The 26791-nt window shown below is 29.8% G+C and overlaps 2 protein-coding genes across 2 annotated transcripts; both read right to left on the reverse strand.

The window, feature by feature from the left end:
• Positions 1-612: 612 nt before the first annotated feature.
• Positions 613-8419, reverse strand: LOC129906354 (putative inorganic phosphate cotransporter). The gene is made up of 4 exons (XM_055982087.1): positions 8256-8419; positions 7560-7693; positions 973-2070; positions 613-913 (listed from the first exon to the last, which is right to left on the reverse strand). The coding sequence occupies exons 1-4, from the start codon at positions 8284-8286 to the stop codon at positions 731-733; spliced, it is 1446 nt and encodes a 481-aa protein (XP_055838062.1). The 5' UTR covers positions 8287-8419; the 3' UTR covers positions 613-730.
• An 8992-nt stretch (positions 8420-17411) lies between these two features.
• Positions 17412-22183, reverse strand: LOC129906110 (putative inorganic phosphate cotransporter). Its single transcript, XM_055981747.1, has 4 exons — positions 22058-22183; positions 21834-21967; positions 17777-18886; positions 17412-17713 (listed from the first exon to the last, which is right to left on the reverse strand). Exons 1-4 carry the CDS (start codon positions 22095-22097, stop codon positions 17522-17524), a joined length of 1476 nt encoding a protein of 491 aa, XP_055837722.1. The 5' UTR covers positions 22098-22183; the 3' UTR covers positions 17412-17521.
• Between the last annotated feature and the right edge of the window lie 4608 nt (positions 22184-26791).

A 26791-nucleotide genomic window follows, 5' to 3' on the forward strand; every position in this document is an offset into this window, starting at 1 on the left:
TTTTCATGTATAGTACACTTTCTAATAAAGATAAAAGGATAGTTTTCTTAAGAATCTATGGATAAGTTATAAAGATATGACCAATGACCATTATTGTAAAAATCAATATTTTCGATTTTTTCTGTTACTTTTTGAAATGTTGTCTATAACTTGAAAAGCAAGCCGAATTAAAAAAAAAAATTGTAGAAAATTTCCTATCGATAACCATCCTTTTAAAAAAATTTAAAATTAAAATATTGTAAAAAACTTAAGAAAAAACTATTCAAAAAAAAAGACAACGAAATTTTTGATGTTTTTACTAAATGATCTACTTTTTATCCTTTGAGCATTTAAAAAAGATACTTTATCTTTCAAAATAATGGCCAGAACAATTGAATACGACTAAAATTGGATAAAATACGGACTCTCAAAATATACTGTTTTTAGTCTTTTTCAACCATTTGGAAGTAACTTAAAAAAGGCTAAACATGAGGATGCAAAAAGCCTATATTAATTAAGTTTAACAAAAATAATACCAAGTTCGTTACTTGTTTGATATAATTAACTTGCAAAATCCCGTTGTATTTTAATGTCTTCAATTATGACAAAGGATACATTTCAATTCTTTTTTTAATTTTTATATAAAAATACTTTATTTCTTATTATAATTTTTTTTTTATATCTAACAAACCTACTTATTTCTATTAAAATTAATCACCAGTTTTTTTATCTGTGAATCAATAATTCTAATTTAGTGAACTGTATCCACATAAACTGAATTTCGACTTCTGTTATTGGCTGTTTTGACTATAACTGGTTGAGGATCGTTCCATGATTGCGTTTCGAATTTACCAAAACTGATAAACAACAAATTTCCAATAAAGAAGAAACCTGCTGTTATGAAAAATATTATCCTCCATTGTTCTGGATTTTTCTAAAAATAAAAAAAAATTAAAACAATGACAACGATAAAAAAACAATTTTTGCATTTACCTCATCGGTAACTATAAATCCAACTGCCAAAGGTGCCATTATACTCATCAAATTTGCAGCACAATTTGTCATTCCCATCAATGTACTGGCAAAATTTGGCGACAAATCTATATGATTCAACTGGAAACCCAAATAACAAGCTGCATTCGTTCCAACAATTATCATCAATAAGACAATGACAAGAGTTTCATTATCCTTTCCCATATATCCCATTCCGATGAGTCCAAGCATCGGAATCCAATGTCCGATAGTATTGAAGAATTTACGACTTACCGACAAACTCATGCATTGTGTCTTTCTTAAAACTTCCGAAACAAACAGGAAGAAATAACTGAGTACAAGCATTACCCAATATGGCAGTGATGAAAGGAGAGCATTCTTTTTAATATCCATTCCAAGGATACTCTTTAAATAGGTAGGAATTTGAGTTAGAAGGGTATAATAACCCCAAGTATTGGTGGCATGTGCCACCAGAACACAATAAAATGGCACTGATGTTATAATTTCTAACCATGGAGTTGGAAACTTCTGTTTAGATTCCTCTTCATGTGGATCTTTAGGTGATTCAGCACTTGGAACAGGTAACATTTCAATATACAACTTTTCTTCCTCTGATATAAATCGGTTATCCGCTGGTGAACTTGATGCAAAAAAATAAAATATCAATCCCCAAATGCATCCAATACCTCCAGATGCATAGAATATTCCAGGCCAACCCATAAACGAAGCTGTTATCTCTCCACTCACACATAGCATTAAAGCTGTACCTAGTTGAGATCCAGAATAACAAATTGTTCCCAATAAACCACGTTCTTTGATTGGTGCCCATTTGGAAATAAGACTGTGAGTTGATGGGAAAACCGATCCTTGGCAAAATCCTTGAGCTAATCGCATGGCGCACACAAAAGGCCATCCACCTATTTTGGCGCAAAGTGGTGTTAAAACAGCTAGCGCCGAACAGATAGATATACCCCAGCACAAAACTTTATGACCACCGTACTTGTGAGCCAATTGGCCTGATGGGATTTGGGTGAGTACATAGCCCCAGAAGAAGCTGCTTAGAACAACGGATTTAGTTTTTTCATCCCATAGGTAGACCTGAAAAATGTAATTAAAAAGTTTTATTAATTTTATTATTCGTTTCGTTATTTTAAGTAAAGTTATCGTTTAATATTTCTAAAACTGGTGATAGGTATGAGGTATCAGAATGGAAATAGGTCATAATAAGTGTTAGTCCAGCAAATATAGGCATTTTTTATTAACTATATGGAAAACAATCAGCGCAGGATCAAAAAATGATAAAATTAGTATATCTTAATCTGATTTTCGACATTCTGCTTCTTGCAGAATCGTAGTTGAGGGGGGGGGGCGGGCGATATAAGTAGGTACTATATAGAAAGTTTAGGATTTGAAAAAAAAGAGGTTGTCTGTAAAGCCGGTTTACGGACGATGTTTACGGACTTTGTTTAAAATGAGTCAATTGAAGCGTTTACTTATTTCAAACAATCATAATTTACAAGAAAAAGCTTAAAAAAAAATACCTTTTTTATTTTATCATTATATTATTTTTTTTATTGTAAAAGCTTACAAAAAAAATTATGCGATTTAAAAGCCAAGTATTTCTTTGTAAGAATAAAACCAATTTTAAATTTTTACAATGCGCAAAGAGTATAAAAATAATTTATTGAAAACAATCATTTTCATCAAAAAAAGCAAAGAAAACATGAATTTTTATCTTCTCACGTCATTAATTCCATTTTTTTCCCTTACAACCTATACAAGATTTTATACCATCTGAAAGCTTATTGTCTTAGCACAAAATATATATATCGATCAGGTCTATGAGACATTTACAAAAAGAGCTAGAATTTTTTGAACTCGATCAAATTTCATTAAAAAAAGCAAAAAAAAAAACATTTATTTTTATGTTCTCAGGCTATGGAATCAATTTTTTTGTTTGACAATCAATAAAAAGTATATACCATGTGAAAACTTATTATTCACCTTTCACCTGACGTATCAATCTCATTTCAAAGATGTCTACAAGAGAAGTTAAAATTTTTTAAAGTCAACCATGTCGAATTTCCAGAGTGAGATTACGGTACGTATCAGACCCCTAATTTTGTTTCCCTCATCTTTCACCTGGCATCTTTAGAATTGTCAAAAGACAAAATCATCATTTTGTCATAGCCTCAACACGTGTACAACGTTCAAACAAAACGTTATAGCTTAGTTTAAAAAATTTTTAGAATTTTTTCTTAAATGCGGTTATTCTTAAATTAATCTCATCTATCTATAGCAAAAATCAATTTAGCCCAAATTTCATCTTACGGTTTTACCCCTGTTTACCCTTTTGAATGACGGAATTTTTAAAAATCTTTCATTTGGATTAAGCTTTAGGTTATTATCTTTCAAATAAGCTAAAGAAGATTTTTGTATCTCTAATAGTTTATTTTTAATTTTGAATTGAAATTTTTTGCCGCACTGCGAAAGTGCGAGAGTGTAACGTTAGAAAATGGCGTCACTTTTTTGTGGTGGCTGTGGCTGCCATAGTTCATCGATTTATAAGACGTTATCACTTTAAAAAAAATCGAACTCGAGATAACAATCAGACATGACATTACGATGATGGAGAATGCCAGAATGGGTCCCGTCCATTGAATAAGAAGTACAGGAAGAGGAGGTGTATATCACACCTATAGAGTTGGTGAGTGAAACACCAAAAAACTAATTAAAAAAAATTGGTGAATACTCTGTCAAATTTCGAGCTAGTTTTCCAGGGGTGAACTCATTTTTATTGGCGATGACAAGGCGATACAATCATTCACGGCTTCACTGATTTGGATAAACACCCATTCCTGTTCTTCTTATTCAATGGTCCCGTCTGTCTATTTGTCTATCTGTCTGCCCGTCTGTATGTACCTCGAGCCGAGCTACAGCCTAAACTAATATAGCAATTTTCTTCAAACTTGGTATAAAAACAGTTTTTAGTAATTCCCTAGAGGAGAAATTGATTTTTTTTTGTTTAATACCAAAACTAACGGCAACTGTCATATAACGAAAATAGAAAAGTATTTTTTTTTCTCGAAAACGGCTCTAACGATTTTGATAAAAAATTTTGTGCTTAGTATAACACATAAGAGCCAACTTTTGAAATAAAAAAAAAATATTTTTGGTATCTCTATACCTATGAACGATATCTGCCGTAGAACGGCTTTTGTGATTTACAAATTTCTCAAAAACGACAAATAGGAGAGTAAAGCTATGATTACACGGTCAACGAAATCGGTCAACGCGTTGACTCTCTGACGTCAAGAAAAAATCCATATTCTCTCTGTCATCTCACCGTCAACGTTCACAATGTCAATGCTTAAAACATTGACTATCACACGATTGACACTATTGCGTCAATATTGTCCTAAATTACGTTGACGCGCAGGTGTGTCAACGTGACGTTTACTTAGCAGTGTCAAAGCGTTGACTCGCAAAACTATGTTGATCACACTGTTTGACATAAAGCAAAAATTTAAATTTTCCAAAAATATTTTGAAAAAAAAAGCGGAGAAAATAAGATTTAAAAAAAGTTCTCATAGAAAAATTAAACAAAAATTAGTTTGACATGGTTGCATTGAAATGTAAAAATTTCGAGATATACTCAATGCACTTGTAAGATGAAAGTCTTAAATGATTGCTGATAAGATTGTTGAACGAATATAAATGTAAAATTAAGAAAGTTTTGTCGAAAAATTAGAAAAAAAAATTAAAAAAGTTTCGACATTTGATTTAAAAAAAATCGAATAAAAATCAATATGGCCACCTTCAAACGCTTATAGCATAGGAACGCCGCACCCACTGTTAATGGTTATGGTCTTAAAATGTAGTTTGGAATATACAAATGGTTTTTGGTTTTTTGCAAAAAAAAAAATTTTTGCATCCAACATGGATGCCATGGCCATACCGAAAAGTTTTTTTTTTTTGTAAAAAAAATAACAAAAAGGTGAAATGAGAACCGCCCTCCCTCCAAAACGGTACTCCATTCAAAAAATCGCCCTACAAAATATTTTCCCCATCCAACTTTCATAACATTTCTATACAAAAAACAATGTCAATCTGAAACGATGACACGGTATTAAATTCTGCCGCGTCAACGCTGGGACAGGGTCATTGCGATGACACCCAGTCCTAAAACCCTGTCAACGCGTCCCAATGGCAATGACAGAGAGATTAAACGGTCATCGAAAATAGTCAATGCGTTGACCCAAAAATGTGTGTCAACGCGAGTGTCATCGTACCCGTCAATGCAATGACAGCAGTTTTCGTTGACGATCACACGACGTGACACTCTTGGGACAGATTGTGACGTCATTTTTACGTCAGAGAGTCAACGCGTTGACCCATTTCGTTGACCGTGTAATCATAGCTTAACTAAAGCTCAAAAATTGGCAATATTAGGGAACCCGGCCGAACAGCTTAGATATTGATGATATTTTTTTTCAAACGTCGGTAATTAAAAATACTTTAAAGTCTATAGATTAAAAATTGCCGGTGTTGCCGTTTTGATTTTTTAAATTTAATTAAAGATTTTTGTGAACAAAAAAAAAATTTTTCAAAAATTTTTCTTAAATTTCACAATTTAATTGATGCCAAAAGATTTTCTAGGAAATTCAAGGAAAAAAAAATATATGGGAGTGAGGGACAATCTTCCATCGTTCAAGCGATAGATGCAATTTTCTTATTAATTGACTTCAAACACAAAAAAAAAATTTGAACACAACGGCAACACTTACAATATTTAAATATACATTTTTAAAAAGCTAGAAGCCTAGTCATATTTTTAAAATTAAAATTATGTTAATTGAATTAAGGGCTTTTGTAAGAATGGTAACTGAACTCAGATTTTTGAAAAAATTTTAACATGTCAAACTTTTTCGTAATATAAAATGCATTTATTTTCAAATATTTTTGGCCGCATTTATTATGATTTGAAATTATAAAAGGAAATATCAATATGTATTACGATTTATGAAAAAAATTAAAAAGTATTTCAGTTTCGAAGAACTATTTTTAATAAAAGTTTTGAAAAAAAATTTTACTTACTTTTTTTTAAAGTTCAACATCTAAACATAAATTTATTTTTTATTAATTAAATAACCCTTACTGTTGAAAGTTAAATAGCAAAAATTTTAAGTTATTATTTACCAAAGTCTTTGAGAAAATTAATTATTTCAATGAAAAAATTCAGTTTTTATAAAAAAAAAAAACCATTGAAATTGAAGTAATTTTTAATTTTTTTTTTTCAAATTCAACTGATAATATTTATGGCCAAAATTTTTTTAAAAATAAATTCATATTTTATTAGAAAAAGTTTGGAAAAAAGTCATTTTAAATTTTTTTAATAATATTTTTTTTTAACCATTTTTTCAAAAACTCTTAATTAAATTTAGTGGATTTAAATTTTCGAGATAAGAATGAGCTTCTGGCTTTTTAAAAATGTATTTTAAAATATTGTAGGTGTTGCCGTTGTTTTCAAAATATTTTTTTTGTGTTCGAGGTCAGAATGTTAGAAAATTGCATTTATCGCTTAAACGATGGAAGGTTGTCCCTTAATCCCTCATATTTTTTTTTCCTTAAATTAACTAGGGAATCTTTTGCTATCTTTTGTTTTATGAAATTTAAGCAAAAAAAATGTTTTTTTTTCGAAAAAAAATTTAATTTTAATCTTAAAAAACAATACGGCAACATCGGCAATTTTTAATCTATAGACTTTAAAGTATTTTTAATTACCTATGTTTGAAAAAAAAAATCGTTAAAATCAGAGCTGTTCGGCCGGGTTCCCTAATATTTTGCTTAAGTTACTCCACTAAAAGCCGATTTCATTTTTTTTTTTTATACAGAAAACCTAAAATAAATGGTTACATAAAAATTTTATAAGAATTTCAAAAAACCCCTTTTTTGGATTTTTAAAAAATACTAAAAAAATTTTTTTGAAAAATCAATTTTGCGAAAACGGGTTGATGAATTTTATATATTATCCAAAATGGCATACCTATAAACTTGTTTTTTAAAAAATGTTAAAAAATTTTTATTATATATAAAAAAATTATGTAATTCCTATCATCCGGAGAAATTTTAAGATTCAACGAGATAATTATGATGATGCTATTGATTTTAGAATCGAAAACTGAGAATTATTGCCACAAAATGATTACTTCCCTCATCGCTAGCGTTCTGAAAACTACGGTAGATCGTTGATAACTGGGATTTAGATTCACTAATTATACCAGGAACACCTTGCAAAATTTCGCCGTTCCGCAATTTAAAAAATTTGTGTTTGAAATTTTAGTTTGGAAACTTGGGTTCTTTATTGAGTGGTAGCATCAAAAATTTAGACAAAAATTCGGATAAAAATTAGAGTTAAAAACTTAGGTAGGTTATGGGTTTTAACAAAAATAGAACGAATAACATTCATAATTTTAACAACGAATTATAAAATAAATTCAACAAAGAAAATCTAGAATCAAAAAATAAACATAAATAAAAGTTAATCTCTGATTTATTTCAACAAACAATTGCAATTATATACTTACTCCATGTTCAGAAGCTGCAGATTTGTCTGTCATTGCTACAATAGCAACTGACATGTTTACACGAAGCGCATATGAAACGGCTAATCCAAAAAAGATAAGAGTACATTGCAAGTGTCTTATTCCAAAAGCTTTTTCTAAAAATAAAAAAAAAAAAAAAATAATAATTAAAGGATTAAAAGCTATATGTAATTAAAAGATTGAGTTGAAATTCATTTAATGCAAAACTGTTTTTATCTTTTTTTTTTTCTTAAACAGAAAAGTATTCAAACTGAATTCTATTGTTTTTTGATTTTTTTAAAAGCAATGATTAGTGACTAGTGCATTCGACAAATGTGGCAATCCATGTTTAATTCCGTTAATAGATAAAACATGCTTTTTTTTTTCTTAAAGAACGTAAAGTTATTTATTAAAACACCTGCTGTTAAACATATGGTAAACAAAAATAGTTCAACAAACGTTGAACTTTTTCTTACGCACAAACTTAAAACAACCAACGTACCTAACTGCCACTCAAAAATAAATTATTTTTTCAAGCCATTTTTAAGAGCCATAATTATATCGATTTGAAGAGAACCAAAGATTGCAAACATTTTAGTACAAAAATACTTCTCTTTATTTTAAATATTATCTTTTTAAAACACTATAACCTTTTTTTATTTGAATTCTTAAACTGTTTTTTTTTTTTTTTTTTAATACCTTTATAATCCAATTTTCGATTGTCAACCATTTTAAATGGGACAATTTTCGAATTTTATTCGAAAAATGGTTTTTATTAAGTTGTCCAATTTTGTTGGTCCTGTATTATTTTATACTTGATGTCACCTTAAGATATTATCACAGACTGTTCAGAAAATTTAAGTTTTGTAAGCATCGACGAGGCTGGCGACACCCACTCGCCTTACTCTTGAGTTATTAACTTGAAAAGATAATAGGAACAAATATTTACATCTCTGGAAATAAAAAAAATATAAATAAAAATAAAATATAAAAACATTTTAAGACGAACGAGAGTAAGGTGGGTAAGTTTTTTGTTGTTGGTTTGATTGCACAAATGGTTTTTGACTAAGATTTGCCATGGTTCTATAAAATTTATTTTTCCTCAATAATATCGATCAATTTTAGTACTGATAACAGTTAAGGTTAAGGGAACTAAGAACATATTTTTTCGATTTAGGCATCATAATATTTTCTTTCTAACGTAGATAAATAAGAAGCCAATTAATGTTGTATTGTTATTAACTAAATAATTGTATTGCTGTTAACGTAATAAGTACCTACGCAATATTAGTTTGATTAATACTGAACATTTATGTAATTGTTCTTTTCGAATTGAACTTTGTAAACGATTTTAATTAAAATTAATACCATCGATAAAGCAGAGATGAATGTTCATCTTAATAATTTGAATCTTCTTATGGTCTTTCATGGTTTCTTATATGAATCTTTTAAAAAGTTCATACAAATCTAACTGTTGTACCTACTTGTTGTTTCTATTTTTCGATAGTTTTGATAATTTATCGATAACAGTGGTAAACAAAATTGCACTTTTTTTGTGAAGTTTCTTAACTGTGTTCTTTTAATTTGGCATCGCTTACTTCAAATTTGCCATCAGTTTTTTTCTATGAGCTCTAGTTTGGGTGATACAGGTAATAAAGAGATATTTTTCGAAAACTCGAAAACTTTTTTTGGATATACCTACTTGCCACATAACAATTGATTTTTTTAAATTTCTTAATGTATTTATTTTTAAGCCTTTAAGGACCAGTTTGTTCACAGTCGATTATCCTTTAATCGAGGATTATTCCATATAAAAATTCTCGATTGAAAGATAATCGAGTGTGAACAAACCGGCCCGGCCCTAACTCTATTAAATATTATGAATTTTGTCTAAAAAAAGTAGTAAGTATTTTTAAGGTTTCTTATAAACATTTGAGTAAGATTGCCAAGTATTTGCAAGTATTTAAGAGATGGCACCAATGGCGTAGCGTGGGGGGGGGGGCAAGGGGGGCATAGTCCCTGGACGGCTCTTTGGCAATATTCGAAAAATCAACATCAATGTACAAGACTAATTTAATATGCCTTTGCCTTTTTTTTAGGAATTATTTTTTCCGGCCAGCGAATCAATTTGAAAAAAATCAGGGGTACCACAGCTATAAATTTCCTCTACCACTCAGCCTCTCAATTCTACTCCAAAGGTATCTCTTTCCTTACCTCTTTTTTTCATTTATTATTCACGAAAACAAAATCAGTTATTTTATTTTCGTTTTGCTTCAGAAAACAACACACTCAAACATACAATCACAAAATACAATACAACATCAATCAGCACAGTATTAGTCAATGAATGAGAATGTACATACAAATAAAACATTAATCTATGAATTATAATTATTTCCTAAAAAAGTAAAAAGGTTCATTTTTCGGCTGCTTTTTATATGAATTTGTTTAATTCTGGTGAAAAATCTAAATGCACCAGAAAAAAAAAAAATAATTATTATAGGCGGCAAAAATTGGTTTCGGGTTGTCATTTACAAATTCCCATTTTAATAGTGGCTACCCTATTTTTTCATAAAATACCTTTTTGATTAAAAAAATAATCGTATTGAAAAATTTGTCTTTGTCCAGTTTTAAACAATTTTACAATTGGTATTAGGAAAGTCTACGTAAATTTTGTACAATTATGTGTAGAATTTAAAAGGCAATTAATTCAATAAAAAGTGCCACTCAAAAAATTACTACTATCTTAATTTACAATTGGTCCTTGCTTTGGTTATTATTTCGTCAAATTTGTTTCCCATTTCTTTGTTTTTTTTTATACTGACTGAATGATTAGTTAACATTTAGATTAAATGAAGATTCTTATTATACATAAGAATCTTCAGCTAGACACTAACTATCTATCGAAACTAATTTATCTTTTTGAAAAACGTGTGAACTAAGAAGTCAAATGATTAGATTATATTTAATTAAAGTTTTATTCTTACCTAATTTTAAAAGTTCCATATTTATTGAAATTTGTTTTGGAATAAAAAAACTTTTCAACGGTCCGAGTACTCTATATTGATATTTCGCAACAACATCGAAGTAAATGAACATGACCTATGACCATGCAAGATTTACCATGCAATTCAATTTTTATTATTTATTTACAATTAAGATTACATTTATTATTTACAATTTCCAAACAATTTTTTTAAAACCTTAAAACACGAATCTAACACAAACTTATTATTCTGATTGAATTCAAACACCTCAATGTTTCACAATGAATTTGGAACAGAGAAAAGGATAAACTGCACACATTTCGAAGGATTCAAAATAAGAACTGACTAGTTTTAAGAATCTTATACATCTTATAGGTACTATCGATGCCTATCACTTTAGAATAATATCTTATCTTCAAACATGTGTGGTATTCAGTATTTCACAAGAAGCAATTAAAGAAAATGCCGCCTTTTTAGTTTTTTTTTTCGTCGTTTGGAAATGTTCATGTTTTTGTCCTTATGTTTATGCAAAATACAAACTATACAACCACAAACATAATATTGAGATTAGATGAAATTTTGAACACAAACAAACATAATAGGTATAAACCTACGTGGATTTATTTCCTTTTTATCAGAAAAAACTATTTAATGGGTTATTAGAGATAAGATCAATAAAATAAATCCGGTATGTAACGAAGGACAGTCTTAGTAAATTTATTTATTATATGTACCCTAATAAAAGTTGAAGTTAATAACGATTTAATGATTGTACAGTAGACATCGCCTTAGTTCGATAGAAAATATTATAAATGAAAATTCAAACTTGCCGTTGAAAGTCGTTATCCTTTTCTGCATTTATTTCAAATCCAAATTTTTTTTGTACCTACTTAATATTATTTTTTACCGGCACAGTCAATTTGTTTCTGTGCTAATAAACAAAATAAAATTCTAAAGCAGAAATAGAAAACGATCTACGAGTAGGTACATAATAGTTTATAATTTTTTTGTTATTTACAAAATTATTAATGACTTTTATTGTATTGTGAATATTGTTTTTTTTTTCACACAAAAGATTATTTTTAAGATGATGCTTCTACTAACAAAATTTTTATTTTACTGTAAGGCTAATTTTATTACAATAATGATAACACTGTGATCTCTAGTCAAAACACACATCACATCACACGACTTAACCACAATGTCTAGTCGCTACTGTAAGAATAAGTCTCATATTTCACGAACACTTGACCAGGACATGTTAAGTATCAAAAAAAAAATCTGATTCTTATATTGTGGTCTAGTATATTTTACTCTCACTCTCTTAAAGATAATGAATTAAAATTGATTAATTTCTTTTATTGTTTATTTACGAAACTTTTATGTGATGGTTTATCGCATTGAATAGTTTTATTGTTAAGAAAAAAAAAATTAAATTACGATTGCTATTGGGTATCTTATGATTCCAAATTTAGCATTGACATTGATAGTGACAACACTTGAAAAACACAAAGCTCCTCAACTAGTTGAAGATTTACCTTAAATGTTGACAAAAATAAAAAAATGAAGTTTTGTTCGTCATGGTCAACGCTACGTTCTACGTTCTTATCAAAATCGGATTAGTTTTTTTTTTATCAATTATTTCTATCTTTTTGAAAAAATCATAATCATCGTAATGATAATACCACGTTCTTGTCAAAAATTGGCTTATTTTATCAATTTAGGCTTTCAAATGAATAAAATAAGTAAGGAGATAAATAGATCACTTAATTAAATATACGTATGTGTATTTATATGCACACATACAGTCAGTCACATAGGTAAGTAAGCACCATAGAGCTCATGGGAATGAAGTTGAACCATTTATTGCGATTACAATAAATTTACCATTTCAAGAAAAATATAAATGTTTGGTATGCCTTAACATAAAAGATATTGGCTAAGACTTAGAACAATAACAAATTCATTTCACAAAAGTAAATAAGCACTTAAAACAAAACATAGAATTCTTAAAAGTTTTTGTGTGCATCGGGTTTAAAAAAAGGGCTTTAAATCGTTCTTTTTACTTGCGATATAGGTACCTACTATATATCAAGTTATGCATTCGTACAAAAAAAATTTGAGATAACATTTTTCCATGATATTACGATGGTAGAGAATGCCAAAAAAGTGGGTCCCGGAAGTCCATCTGTCTGTCTGTATAAGGAGCTACAACCTAAACGGATGGACCGATTGACTTCAAATTTGGTATGTAGCATTTTTTGGAGACTCTCCAGAGGGGTTTTTGGAAATAATTTTTTTGGACCAATAATAACGGTACTTGAGATATACCGATTTTAGTAAAGTTGAAATTGCTCAAAAACGGCTCCAACGATTTTGTTTAAAAAATTTAAATGTAAGTTTTAAGACAAAGTCAATCTTTTAATGAAAAACATTTTTTTTTTTTTTTGAAATCATTATTAACGGTATCTGCCATAGAACGTTTTTTTTTTTTTTAATTAAAAAACTTTTTTTGAAAAAGAACTTATATAATTCAAATATAAGCCAAAAATAAAATTTTGAAAAAGATAACTTTTGGATTTTTAAAAAAATTTTGAAAATTTTTTTTTGAAAAATAAAATTTTCGAAAATGGGACATTGTATTTTTTTGAAATTTTGTTTTTAGATGTTGATAAGTGATTTCTATAAAATGGCATACCAATTTTATTTTAAAACTTTTTTTTCCAAAAAATTATTTATAAAAAATTAGGCACTTATTATACAAAAAAGGGAAACATACAACATTTCCCAAAAACGTGGTTCCCCGTTTTGCATAATATTTTTTATCCCAATGTGTACATTTTTTTTTTTAGTTAATTCGTATTTACGTAATAAGATAAGTTATTAAAACTAAAAAAATTTGAGCTACTTCGATAAAAACCTCAAAAATCAAGCAAAATAAACCAAAAATATGTATTTTTTCGTATGTGAGTGCAATCTAGTCACCTTTTCTGCGCTTTACTCGCGAAACGGTTCATTTCACAGAAAAATGTGTAGGGCATATGTTGTAGATAATTTCTCGACCATCAATTTTTATATAACCTCTGATGACCTCCGATCAATAGGTCGCGAGATATTTGCGAAAAACTTTTCGTGACCTTTTGACCCCTATAACTCTTAACGCGGACACGATATCAATGTCGATTTTTCACATCTTCATAACAAAGCCGTCATTAAGCTGTATACCAAAATTCAGCCCAATAGGAATTTTTCCGCAGATAAAACCTAAAATTACTGGACTATATGTAGATGTCTGCTGTATAAAATATTATTACTTTCCATAGTTTTTACATGAGTAGTTGTACTTTGACAAGACTCCCAGCTGGGTTGCAAAAGTCGACACGATTGTACTTTTTTCGATACACTTGGCTTGGCTAAAGTACACAAATACACTACATTACTAAATTCGACACAGTTTTGTCCTTCCGCTTATATCAATGTAAAAGGTATTCTGGATCAATAGGGGTATTCACGATCTGGTGCAACAGGCCTAGTAAAAGTGTAAAATTTTATTTTTTTACAATACATCGTGAACGCACCTCTTCTCATCTATAGTAAATATTGAATGGAATCCATGATATGATTTATATCAGCTTCACTCTTTTTTTTTACGGAGTTGTCTTTCCACCGATGCTTCTTCTTTTTTTAAAATTTATTTTCACAAATTACACCAAAGAAACAAAATAAAAAAGAATAAGAATAAAAAAGATAAATTGTTCATCATTGACGACACGCGACGGCGAGCTGCCATCTGTCAAAAAAAATTTACACCATTGTATTTTTATTTTGCAATAGGGTTAGGGTATAGCAAAAGTGCAAGACCATTGTAAAATTTCAATCCATATATTTTGTTGTTGTAAGATTTTACACTTTTGCAATGATACAAGACCAGTTGCATCGGATCGTGAATACCCCTAATTTTTTCTTTTCGATTCTTCTAAGATACTGTTAAAACTGCAATATTAGTCAAATACACTTATAATTTGAATAGAACCTTAAACGGTCAAGGCTGAATTTATAAAGTCTTTATATCATTTTCTTCAAAGAAATAAAATTTTCTTTTCAGGAAATTACTTTTTTGTTTAGATGTGAGATTTAAAAAAAAAAAATTGGCACAGGTTAGGTTTTTTATTTTTTTTTTTTTTGTTGGAAAATATACCTCAATGTTCATAGCCATTGACTATAAGTTTAAGTCCATATGTTAAAGTTTAATATTTACACCTGCAATAATTCTGCAAATTTACACATTTACGCCTTAACTACAATGACCTAAAGAGTGAAAAAGTGGGAAATTTACAAAAGTAAAAATTTTTTATTTTTTTCTAGAGCTATTTGTTTTTGGAAAAAATTACAAAAATGGTTATTTAAATCCAAAAATAAGCTTTCTGCATCAATATTTTCAATTTTGTGGTCGGAAAAATTGTTACAAAATGAGTTTGAAAATTTTCACTTTTTGACTTTTTGCAAAAAGTGGTCGTTGTAGTTATATATCACGAAAGGTTCTTTTTGATAGGACCAAAGTTTTGAGTTGTAAGGAAACATCAGTGTTTTGCAGTTGTAAACTGTAAATAGGATCACAGTAACAAAAAACAAAATCAAAAAATGGCCTCAAATTTTTTTGAATAAAAAAATTAATTTAGTTTTTGGTTTGTCTTAGGGCCAGTTGTACAAACGTGGTTCAGCCTCGGATCAGGAATTTAACACACCGATCCGCTGCGGGTCAACATCGGTTCAAGAATGGATGTTGCCATTTTTACATATGTGGAGCTTTCACCGGTGCTAAACCGGAACCTTACCACCGGTTTTAGAAGATAAAAGTTGCTGAACCACGGATTAAATATTTGTACAACTGGCCATTAAAGTTTTTTCGTTTATTTAAAATAAATAAATTTTTCGAATTGTTCTTTAATGAAATTTGAAAGATTCAAAAAGTACAATTCGATACACTTTTTATTTCACTTTCGATACAATGCTCAAAGACGATTTTTCAACCCTGACTCCCAGTGAATCCACACAACTTATATCGAATTTTTTTCAAACACTTGCAGCTGCTACTAAAATCGCTACTAAAGTCGATACTTTTTGGCTGTTTAGGAAATTAAGAAAGGCAACTATCTCTTTTTGTGAATGTGTGTGTGTCCAAGTGACCGATGAAAAACAAAAGAATATACAAAACTTCATAGTAAGAACAAAACAACGTAAAATTTGTTTATTTTGTTCACTAAAAATGATTTTTTATAATTCACAAATTAACAAAAATTGGCTCTGGTTCTTCATTTCTTACGAAATTTTAGTTTGCTTTGACGTTTTGCATTCGACAAAATTGTGTGGGAAAATCTGTGTAAACCCGTCTCAAAAAAGATATTTAAAAAGGATCGATTCTTTGGGAAGAAGTAGCGAATTTTTTTTGTCATTGTAATTCACTTAATGAAAAATTAGCGACTGTACATCGAAATTTTGGTTGTTTGGAATTCGACATTAATATATTTTTTTATCATCGAATTCCAAATTATTGATGCAGAAATATGCCTTGACGAAGGACAAGTTCTGTTATCAGACCATATAACAAGTGTATTCAAGAAAAGTGTATGATTTTGTTTACTGTTTTAATTCATGCAAATTAACTAACCAATTTCTTTTATGAAAAGAGAAATAACTATTCTAGGGAACATTTGCCTAAGAATAAATATTGTCGACAAATTTTAAAAGATACATTTTTATTTTATTGCAATTTTAAAAAAAGTAGGTCAGATTTTTTTTATTATTTTGAGAACCAGTACCTATATCAAAAAACTTACGCTATATCAGCCACTGCACTTTTTTTTAAATTTTACTAGATAGGAATAAACTTCTCGCTTTAAAAAAATGTATACATATCTAAGTATTGTAGGTGTTGCCGCTGGGTTCAAATATTGTTTTTTATGCTTTAAGTCAATTTGTCAGAAAATTGATTTTAATTAAGATTTAAGAGTTTTTGGTTATCCTAGAAGGGAAAATTGTTCTATTTTAGGATCACAATTAACGGTACTTGCCATGTGACCAAAATAGAAAAAAAATAATTTTTTAACGTTTTCTTAATGTCTGACTTTCTCGTAAACAACGCAACCGATTTTGTACAAAAAAGTTTTAGTAACCTTAAATTCCTAACTAACAAAAAATTATTTCCTCTTTACTTGCATACTTAATTATTTCTTAAAACATTAAAAAAAATTTACATAAAATAATTAACGATTTTCAAAAATATTAATTCTGAAAATTCTATGTTAAATCTTTTATTAGACGTCAAAGTCACAAAAAGAGTAGATTTTGTGTTAAATTATTTTTATATTATTTTTCATGTTTTAATTAAATTATGTATGTAGGTATTTTTATTTTAAAATATTCCTTTATGAATTTTTAAACCTCTGTAGGCACACCCTTTTTTTGTGACGTGATAGGCACGCGGGTGTGAAGTTGGTTTATACTTTTTCATGTCGCTAGAACTTTTTTCGGTCACAATATTTTAAAGAGAATTAAGTAGGTATGAAATTAATGTAGAATATTTCGAGGAATTCGAATATTGTATTCACAATTCCGAAAAAAATATTTTCACCCTTATAAAGAGACTTTTTTGTTACCACTTTTTTGAAAAATCGTAATTTTTTTATTTTTGTCCTGCCAAATTCGCACCCGTGTGCCGACAGAGGGTTAAAAAAGGATTTGTGTTTTGAGCCTTCGTCCATTTTTTTGTTGTTGACATAATAATCCGTCCATTATTACAGGTAGACCAACTCATAGTAAATAAATCTTATTTGAATTTGAAAAAAAAAACTTAAATATTCTTATTTCTAAATTTTATTAATTAAACTCAAACCATATCTTACATTAAATGGCAGTGAAATAATCCGCCAAAAATTTAAATATTCTTATCATTATAAAATACTACATTCCAACATTTTTTTAATAAACACTTTCCATATTCGGATTTATAGAATGTCTAGGTGTAACGGGTTCACCGTTAGCATCCATCAAAGTGGTTGTCTCATTCCAGCTCTGTTTTTCGAATTTTCCAAAAATTATGAAAATAAGATTGCCAACAAAGAAAAATCCAGCTGCCACATAGAAAACAATATTCCATTCTTGTGGATTTTTCTAAAATTAAATAAAAAAACAAATCAGCTAAAATCATTTCTGAAAAATACCAAAAACTATTACCTCATCAGAAACTATAAATCCAACTGCTAGAATTGCAATAGCACTCGTTACAAAAGCTGCACAATTTGACAAGCCCATAAGTGTTCCAGCAAAATTTGGTGACAAATCGAAATGATTCATTTGAAAGCCAAAATAGTTAGCTGAGATCATTCCAACTGACAATGTCAACAAAACAATTACAAAAGTATCATTCTTTCCATTATAAAACGTCAAAGCTATTAGGCCAATCATAGGAACCCAATGTGAAATGGTATTGAACAGCTTTCGACTTGTCGAAACACTTATAAGTTGATTTCTGTTGAGCATTTCTGAAATGAACATAAAGAACAAACTCATCGCAAGCATCACCCAAAATGGCAAGGCGGAAAACAAAGCAGTTTTTTGAATATCTAATTGAAGAACATTCCTCAAAAATCCAGGTATTTGAGTGAGTAAAGTGCAGAATACCCAAGCGGTAGAGCAATTAGCTATCATTAAACTAATAAATGGCATTGATTTGAAGATATCCTTCCATGGAATTGGCGGTAAAGGTGGTTGATATTCTTCGTATTCTTCATCGCCGTCACCATCACCATTCTCACAACTGGGTATTGGCAGCATTTCAATGTACATTTTTTCCTCTTCTGTGATAAAATGACTATCCTCAGGGCAGCTCGAAGAGAAAAAGTCCCATAATGCTGCCCAAAGGCATCCAATTGCACCAGATATGTAAAATACACCAGGCCATCCAATAGTCGATGTGATAATTTCTCCACTAACACTCAGCATAAGTGCTGTGCCAAGCTGTGATCCGCAGTAGCAAAATGTTTCCAACTTTGCGCGTTCCTGAACTGGTGCCCATTTGGATAGAAAGTTATGCATTGCTGGAAAAGTTGTACCAAGGCAAACGCCCTGAATAAAACGCACAACGAATATTAGTGTCCAACTACCAAAACTGGCACATATTGGTGTTAATACGGCTAGAACTGATGATAGAAAAAGACTGGAAAATATCATAGCTTTGCCACCAAATTTACGAGCGAGTAGATCAGCAGGAATTATTCCAATTACTGAGCCCATGAAACAACTGCTGAGGACCAGTGACTTTGTTTTTTCAGGCCATTCGTAGACCTGTTGAAGAAAATAAAGTGAACAAATGTTGAATTAACAAATGACCAATCCAGAAACATCCTACAGTAGATGCCTAATATATTTCAATATTTCGGAAATGTTTGTCTTATAAAATCAACGACATAGCGAGATTTATTTTTGGTTTAATGTTCATGCATATTCAAATAGACATGTACCTACCACAATCACTACGCTGAAGTCTGTTGATAAAAAACCTGAACTGAGGTTGGCCCTAAAGGGAGACTTTCTATTGAGAGATTTTGGAAATTATAACACCTACATATATAAGAAGAAGTAAGGAAAAGTCATTCGATGTGAACTACAGACTTACTTATTTCTTTTTGTTAACTACTGTTAAGGCAAAAAGTTAGCAAATAAATATTTGTGGGTATTTTTTTGTTGAAAACTCAATTTTTTTTGAAAATTAATTTCTTTTACGTGCCGATTAAAATTTCTTTTTTATTGGTATCTATACAATTTTTTTCGTCGAAGATTTTTTAAAATTATTGTATTTAACTATGTTTTAATAACTACTATTCTAACGATTTTCAAAATAAAATTTCTAAAAATTCTTTGAAATTAATTTTTTTAGTTTTTTTTCGACTTTGTGCCTTTCTGCTCATATGGAAAGAGAGATATGAAAAAAATGTATTATTCAAAAGAAAATTTAATTTTAAATAGGTACTAAGTATTAAGGAAGGTGGTTTTTATATAACAAGAAGAAGAACAAAATAATGAAAATTATTTTTATTTAAAATGGAGCGATTGAATATAATTCAATTTTAAAGTTCAAGGGACCTCAATGAAACGCTTTTATAGTTCATGGGACCTCAATGAAACGCTTTGGAGTTGAACTTTAAAATTGGAACAAGATTTATATTGGAATAGAATAGATGGAAAAGATGTTATATGATAAACATAATCAGAAAAAAAACAAAACAATCTCAAGCTCTAGATATGGTCGTATAAAAACCAAAACCGCCAAATTCGATGTTTGAGTGATAAATAATTCACCGAAAATCAGCAAAAAGTATACATTATTTGAGCCAATTTTGATGTTATGAGAAAGAAGAAATAAGAAAACTAATTTTGGGCTAATATTTGAAAACTAGACAAAACAGAAACTTAGAACCTCATTGAAATTCATGACTCTTCTCAAATTTTGCTGAGTTCGAAGATTTAAAAATACTTTTCTCGGGACCTTTAACTTTATTTTTACAAAGTAGTAAAATTGCATGCTTTGTCTTTCAAATAGGGCTTTAAAAGTAACAACAAAATGAGTACCCTCATGTATACGTTACTTTTGATACTAGTACCCGCATCAATAATATCGTTACTCGTTACTTTCGTAGGCTTCGTATTTTTCGTATATTTCGTATGTTTCGCATGTTTCGTTACTTTCGCATGCTTCGTACGTTTCGTACATTTCGTATATTTCATGTATTTGATACGTTTCGTATGTTTGGTATTTTAAGTATCTAAGTACGTTGGTATAAGAGTGAAAAAAAGTTTTTTTTGAAAAAAACCAAAAACAATTTGTATAATCTAAGCTACATTGTAAAGCCATAAACATTAATTTAAGTTGCGGCGTTCTCATGTTATAAGAGTTTTAAGGTAGCTGTACTGATTTTTTTTCGATTTTTTTTAATCAAACGAGGAAACTTTTTTTTATTTTTTTCTATTTTTTCCACAAAACTTTGGGTAATTTTTTGCTTATATCCGTTCAGTAATCTTATCACAATTCTTAAGAGACCTTTATTTCAAAAGTACACCGCGCAGATCTCGGAATATTAACACTTCAATACAACCATGTCGAACAATTTTTCATATCGGATGATATAGTATTGAAATTGGAATGGGGTCGTTACTCGTATGCTTCGTTACTTCAGTACCCATTAACGAAACATGCGAGTAACGATACTGTTTAGAAAGTAACGTTTCGTTACTCGTTACTGAAGCAAATACCCGCATTTTAGTAACGAATACATACGATTAGCTACAGCTCTACTTTCAATATATGTACAATTCAAAATCTGAATTTAGGAAAAAAAATGAAAAAAGTCTAGCTTCGTAAATTTGTAACTTATTCGAAAAAACTAAAATTATTTTGGCTTGTCAATCCTTAACAGGGTCCCCTGTATTTCCAAACTGTTTTTTGTTTAATACATTGAACTGTTTAACTTGATACAACAAACACAACCTACAAACGGACGCATTAAGACTAGAAACAATTTTTGTAATTCGTAAAAAAAAAAAAAATGCTGTGTAATGTGTATAGTATATGTGCCTTATTTACTATATTATTTCTACTTATTTCTACTGCTACCACTTGTTATTATACCGCACCAATTAAGAAAAAAATTGAAAAGTATCTACAAAATATGTTGCTAACAATTTCAAGGTAAGTACCGATACCTCATCAAAAAGCTGGGGAGAAAAGTCTCTATGGTGACAGTTAATTCGGTACTTTGTATTTATAAATCATGACACACGACAAAACTGGAACGCGAAAAAAGAATCTTGTGTGATTTCAACGTTTATTTAGCTTTCAACACAATTTAATCACATGTCACTGTTTCTAGCGCGTTTTGAAAATGAATGATGACAATATCGAGAATCTGTTTCTTTTGCGTTAATTTCCTTGGTACAGTTCATTGAAAAGTTCAGAAAAACAAAAAAAACCCGAAAAACAGGGAAACATTTGGAAACATTGTGAGAATCATCCTGAAAAAAGTTCTTTGTTTTTTTTACTGAGTTATGAAACATTTTTTTTTTTAATTTTTGCTTTGTTTTTAAACCTTAACTAACCACTTAAATATTTTGAAAATAATTTTTTTTTTATTAGTCTTCTTCTTGGTGAAAACTTATATAACACTTCAGTTGAGCAAATAGCAGTAAGAGTAATCCTACTATACGATTAGAATTTCTCCAAATCATTTTCACTCACCCCAAATGTTGAATTCACCGACGTATCTGTCATTGCAACAATTGCAATTGGCATATTCACTTCCAGGGCGTATGTAACACCCAGACAAACAGATATTAAAAAACATTGCAAATGTCGTATTCCAAAATTGTTTTCTGGAAAAATAAAAATCATTATTTCTTATGAGTTTTATAATACTTTTTATTCAACTTTTTTGTTTAAAATTTCGTTTTCTCTGACAATACCTTGATAATCGAAATTTTTAACTTCGTTTTCACCACCCATTTTTTTTTTTTTATTAATTTTAACTCTCGCGAGTATCCACCCAAATTTTCTTTTAAAACTTCTATTCTCGTTAAGATATTAGCACAAACTGATCTGAAGAAAATTGGTTTAATTGATAAATTCATTGTTAAAATTATTATAAAAGTTACTAATTAAAACAGTTTTAAAAAAAACATATGTTTACAATTCAAAATCTAATTAGTTTCTTCAATACACAAATGAATTGATTTTTTTTTTTTTATTTCTTTTTTTGTTGTTGTTGATTTTTGTGAATTGTTTGTTTTATTCTAAAAAATGTATAGATGTCTCATAGTTCCAAGATTTTAGGTGAAAAAAGACTCAAGCTTTGGAATAATTATTTGTATTATTTCCAAATATTTGTGCTTAAGTTAAAGCTTTTTCTTAGAAAAATATAATTAGATTACTTATTTAGGCAAATGTAGGTTAAGAATTTGGATGTGTTTGTTTCACTCCGTTTTAAAATTTGACTGATTTAATGATATATATTGATTCAGCGGTGCTGATATTCAACTGTTGAACTTGTAAAACGTTAATTTGAACTTGTACGTCTGGAGGCTAAATTGTTAGATACTTTTTAGTATCTTTTAGGATGTTTCTTACTATAAATCTTAAAGAAATGACCTCAAAGCAAAGTCACATTTCGAAGGGAGTTTAAATTCAAAACATACTAAATGAAAGCAAAGGTAAAAAAGCATTTAATTTAATTTATGAATTTTAAAATAATCGCCAAGCTGATTGACGCAATTGCTTTAATTTATTAATTGAATGGATTGTTTTTAAATCATCCAAATTCGTTGGTCCGGTTTTGTAGGCTTCCTGTTTCCAACACCCTCACAAGAAAATATCAGGTGCAGTTAGTTCTGGTAACCTGGGAGCAAACGAAAAATTTAGTCACTTTAAACTTTTTTACTGGCAAATTTCTGTTGCACCTTTGAATAGGCTTGATTTTGTAGTAATTTGACTAATCTTTGTTGAAAGCACATAGAGTTCAATGGAATTCTATGCCAGTGTAAGTTTGTGACACGTTTTTTTTTTTTTTTTTTCTTATAATAAAATTTGAACGCTCTTTTTTCACTAAGAATCGAAGTCGAAGAAAGTTTCATTTACAAGGAGAATTTCTGGTTAGGCCTAGTACGCAGATCGAGCTAAATTTTTGCGGACATTTTTTAATTCCGTTTTTCTTCTTATTTTATCGTAGGTACGCTAAATTGTGAAAGATATAAAATGTGCAGTTCTAAAATAATGATTTTTTAGGTTGAGTTGGGCACAACTGGGCTAAAATATTCTTGAATAAATTTAAGTTCGAGTAATTTTTGGAGAGAATTTTTTATGGGAGCTAAAATTTAGCTTGATTTACTACTAGGCTTTGAGTCAATAATCATATCAAGTGTCGAAGTGGGCATAATCTTGCATAAAATAGAGTTAAACTTAAGACCTCGTATAGCTTTTGATATAGTTTCTGGATATTTTTTAACGATTCAACAAGCTTACGAGGTTTAATCTGCTTGTGATTAAATCTTAAAAGGAAACAAATTATAATCCTTGTGCAGTGTTTTTCATCTTGCGAGGAATTGACAAAGTTAAGTGGCCCTTGGTACCTAAAAGATTAGTACTACATAATTTTCGCATTATTTTTTCCTATCAGGTATGAAAATAAAAAGTTCCGCCAACTACCGCCATTTTGATTTATGATTTGTTTTCTGCATGGGTTAATGGTTAACCCTTTCGAATTCAAGCTATGAAAATCAATATTAAAAATTTTTTTTTCAGTATTATCGTGTCAAAAATATCACAACTAAGAAATATGAATAGCAAAAAGTTATTTTCCAAAATAATAAATAGCAAAAATAATGTTTTACTCTCATGTTACCACATATGACCACCAAAAAAAGTCGGACAACTGAGAAAATAACTTTTTATAGAAAAAATAATGTATGTTATTTCTTATAAGCCAAAAAACAAAACACTTTGTGGATTAAAATTTTTTATATCTTTTGTTCAAAATTATGACCACACATAAAAAAAAATGTTTGCAAAAAAAAAAGTGAATTTCAGTTCCATTTTCGGTAAAAAAAAAATAAAAAGTATGATATTTGACTAACTTTTTGTACTAATCCATTAACTAGGCATTATTATCTTTCAATAAAGCCATCGAAATAATTTAATGCAATATTTTTAACGAATTTTTAAATATATGTTACATTAGGGTGTCCTTTATTTCCCAAAGTGATGTTTTCGGGGGTGACACCCCGCAGATCGAAAGTTTGGGGCCTAAATACGGGGAATTTAGCAAAAACAAATTTTTTTGAGGTCATTAACCCGTGTCTCTAAGGTCATACTTTCCCCATACAAATTTGTATGGGAAATTTTTAACTCATACATAAAATTTTTTTTCTCTCGAGTAAAATCAACTATTTTTAAAATGTTTGTTGATTCTGGTTGGAAAATAGTTCCTTTAAAAGATTACATTCAAAATTTCCAGTTAAAAATTTTTTTTATATTTTATTTCGGTTTTTGAAATTACACGGTGTAACACTCAAAATATACGCGGGCGGAGACCTATCAGGTTTTGTAGAGCTAGTCGCACTGAATACGAAACGGTATTTGAAAATCCCCTAACACCCCCAAAATCTGGAGTTACGGGCAAAAAACGGTTTTTTGGACCTTCATCCATTGAAAAAATTCTAGCTTCGACAATTTTTTACCCATTTTCGATTTTTTTACAGTTTCTGATAGAAGATAAATATACTTTTTTAACAATGTATAAAACATGTAACTCGGTTAAACCACTTAGAATTTATAAGCTGTCAAAGTTCAAAAATTCAATTTTTTTTGTCATTTGCCCAACTTCGGCATCAATTTAAAGTATATGTTTTCAAAACAACATGCTATTTAAAAAATATATTCTAAAACTATATCTATTTCCCAATTGATCGAGGTATTTTTTATGAAAATCACTTCAAAATTGGCTTAGAAAAAAAAAATTTTCGATTTCAACCCAGATACAGAAATTGGAACTTTTAGGTATAGAACAAAAATGTTGTTTCGGCACGTAGTAGGATAAGTTGGGCGCCAGGATTTGATGAAAGGTTTTTGTAGAGGAGCTCAATACAAACATTTTTGAAGTTATACTTCTTATGGGAGGGTGGGTATGAAAATTTACTTTTTGACAAGAATGTCAAAGGGATTATGACGCGATCACCCTGGGTAGCAGGGCTGTCGTTTCACCTTTAGAGTACGCAGTACTTTAGTATTTAAAAATGCAGTACGCCACAGTACGGCAAACATAAAACACACAACACGTAGCAAGTTACATGTTTCATGTGGCAAGTTGCATGTGGCAAGTTGTATGTGGCAAGTTGCGTGTGGCAAGTTGCATGTGGCAAATTGCGTGTGGCAAGTTGCATGTGGCAAGTTACATGTGGCAAGTTGCCAGGGTTGCAAAAAGCTAACATTTCAGCTCAGCTCACAGCTCAGCTCAAATTTGAGCTAGGTACCATAGCTTAGCTCATTTGAGCTGAGCTGAAAGTGAGCTGAGCTGAAAGTGAGCGCCCCAACTTCCAACGGCTATATCTCGGAATTTTGAAAAAAATGAAAAAAATTTTTTTGATGCCAAAAGGTAGCGGGGACTCTAACCTACATTTGGGTACAACTTCCATCCCTGTAGGTACACGCGTTCTCAAACCAGGAGAACTTAAAGGTAAAAAAAAAGTTAAGCCCGATTCTGAAAAAATAGGCATGATGTGGCGGTTTAACATGCAAAGCGATTTTTTAAAAATCTGACAATGTGCAAAGCGTAGGCCCATGACACAAGCTATCATTTGGCATCACTCCCAAAAATTGCTCTCAAGCGGTTTAGCTTAAAGGAGCGTTCAAAGATTCGGGGATTTTTCGAAAAAAAAAATTTACCCCAACTTTCAAACACGATTTTCTCGGAATTTTGAAAAAAATCGAAAAACCGGATTATACCACTTTCGGGTAGCTGAGAATATAAGCTTTCATATGGCACCACTCCTCTGTCTCTAGATCAAAGCCTTGCAACGCCTATATCTCGGAATTTTGAAAAAAATGAAAAAAATTTTTTTGATGCCAAAAGGTAGCGGGGACTCTAACCTACATTTGGGTACAACTTCCATCCCTGTAGGTACACGCGTTCTCAAACCAGGAGAACTTAAAGGTAAAAAAAAAGTTAAGCCCGATTCTGAAAAAAAAAGGCATGATGTGGCGGTTTAACATGGAAGGCGATTTTTTAAAAATCTGATAATGTGCAAAGCGTAGGCCCATGACACAAGCTATCATTTGGCACCACTCCCAAAAATTGCTCTCAAGCGGTTTAACTTCCAGGAGCGTTCAAAGATTCGGGGATTTTTCGAAAAAAAAATTTACCCCAACTTTCAAACGCGATTTTCTCGGAATTTTGAAAAAAGTCGTAAAACCGGATTGTACCTGATTTTTTTTATGATTAAAAAAGAAATATTTTACTAAAAAAATAGAAATATATTTACTATTAACCCTAGAAAGATAATCTACGTCTGTAAGACGTATGGCGTGTAAAAAACTGTTTTATCTAATTCAATTCAAATTTCTGGGTTTTTGTTAAATTGATTTGATTTATTATATCACTTCTTTAAAATAATCTAAGTAATGAGTTAAATAAATATGACAAAAAGTGT

This window comes from Episyrphus balteatus, chromosome 1 (assembly GCF_945859705.1).
Source record: "Episyrphus balteatus chromosome 1, idEpiBalt1.1, whole genome shotgun sequence".
Lineage (NCBI taxonomy): Eukaryota > Metazoa > Arthropoda > Insecta > Diptera > Syrphidae > Episyrphus > Episyrphus balteatus.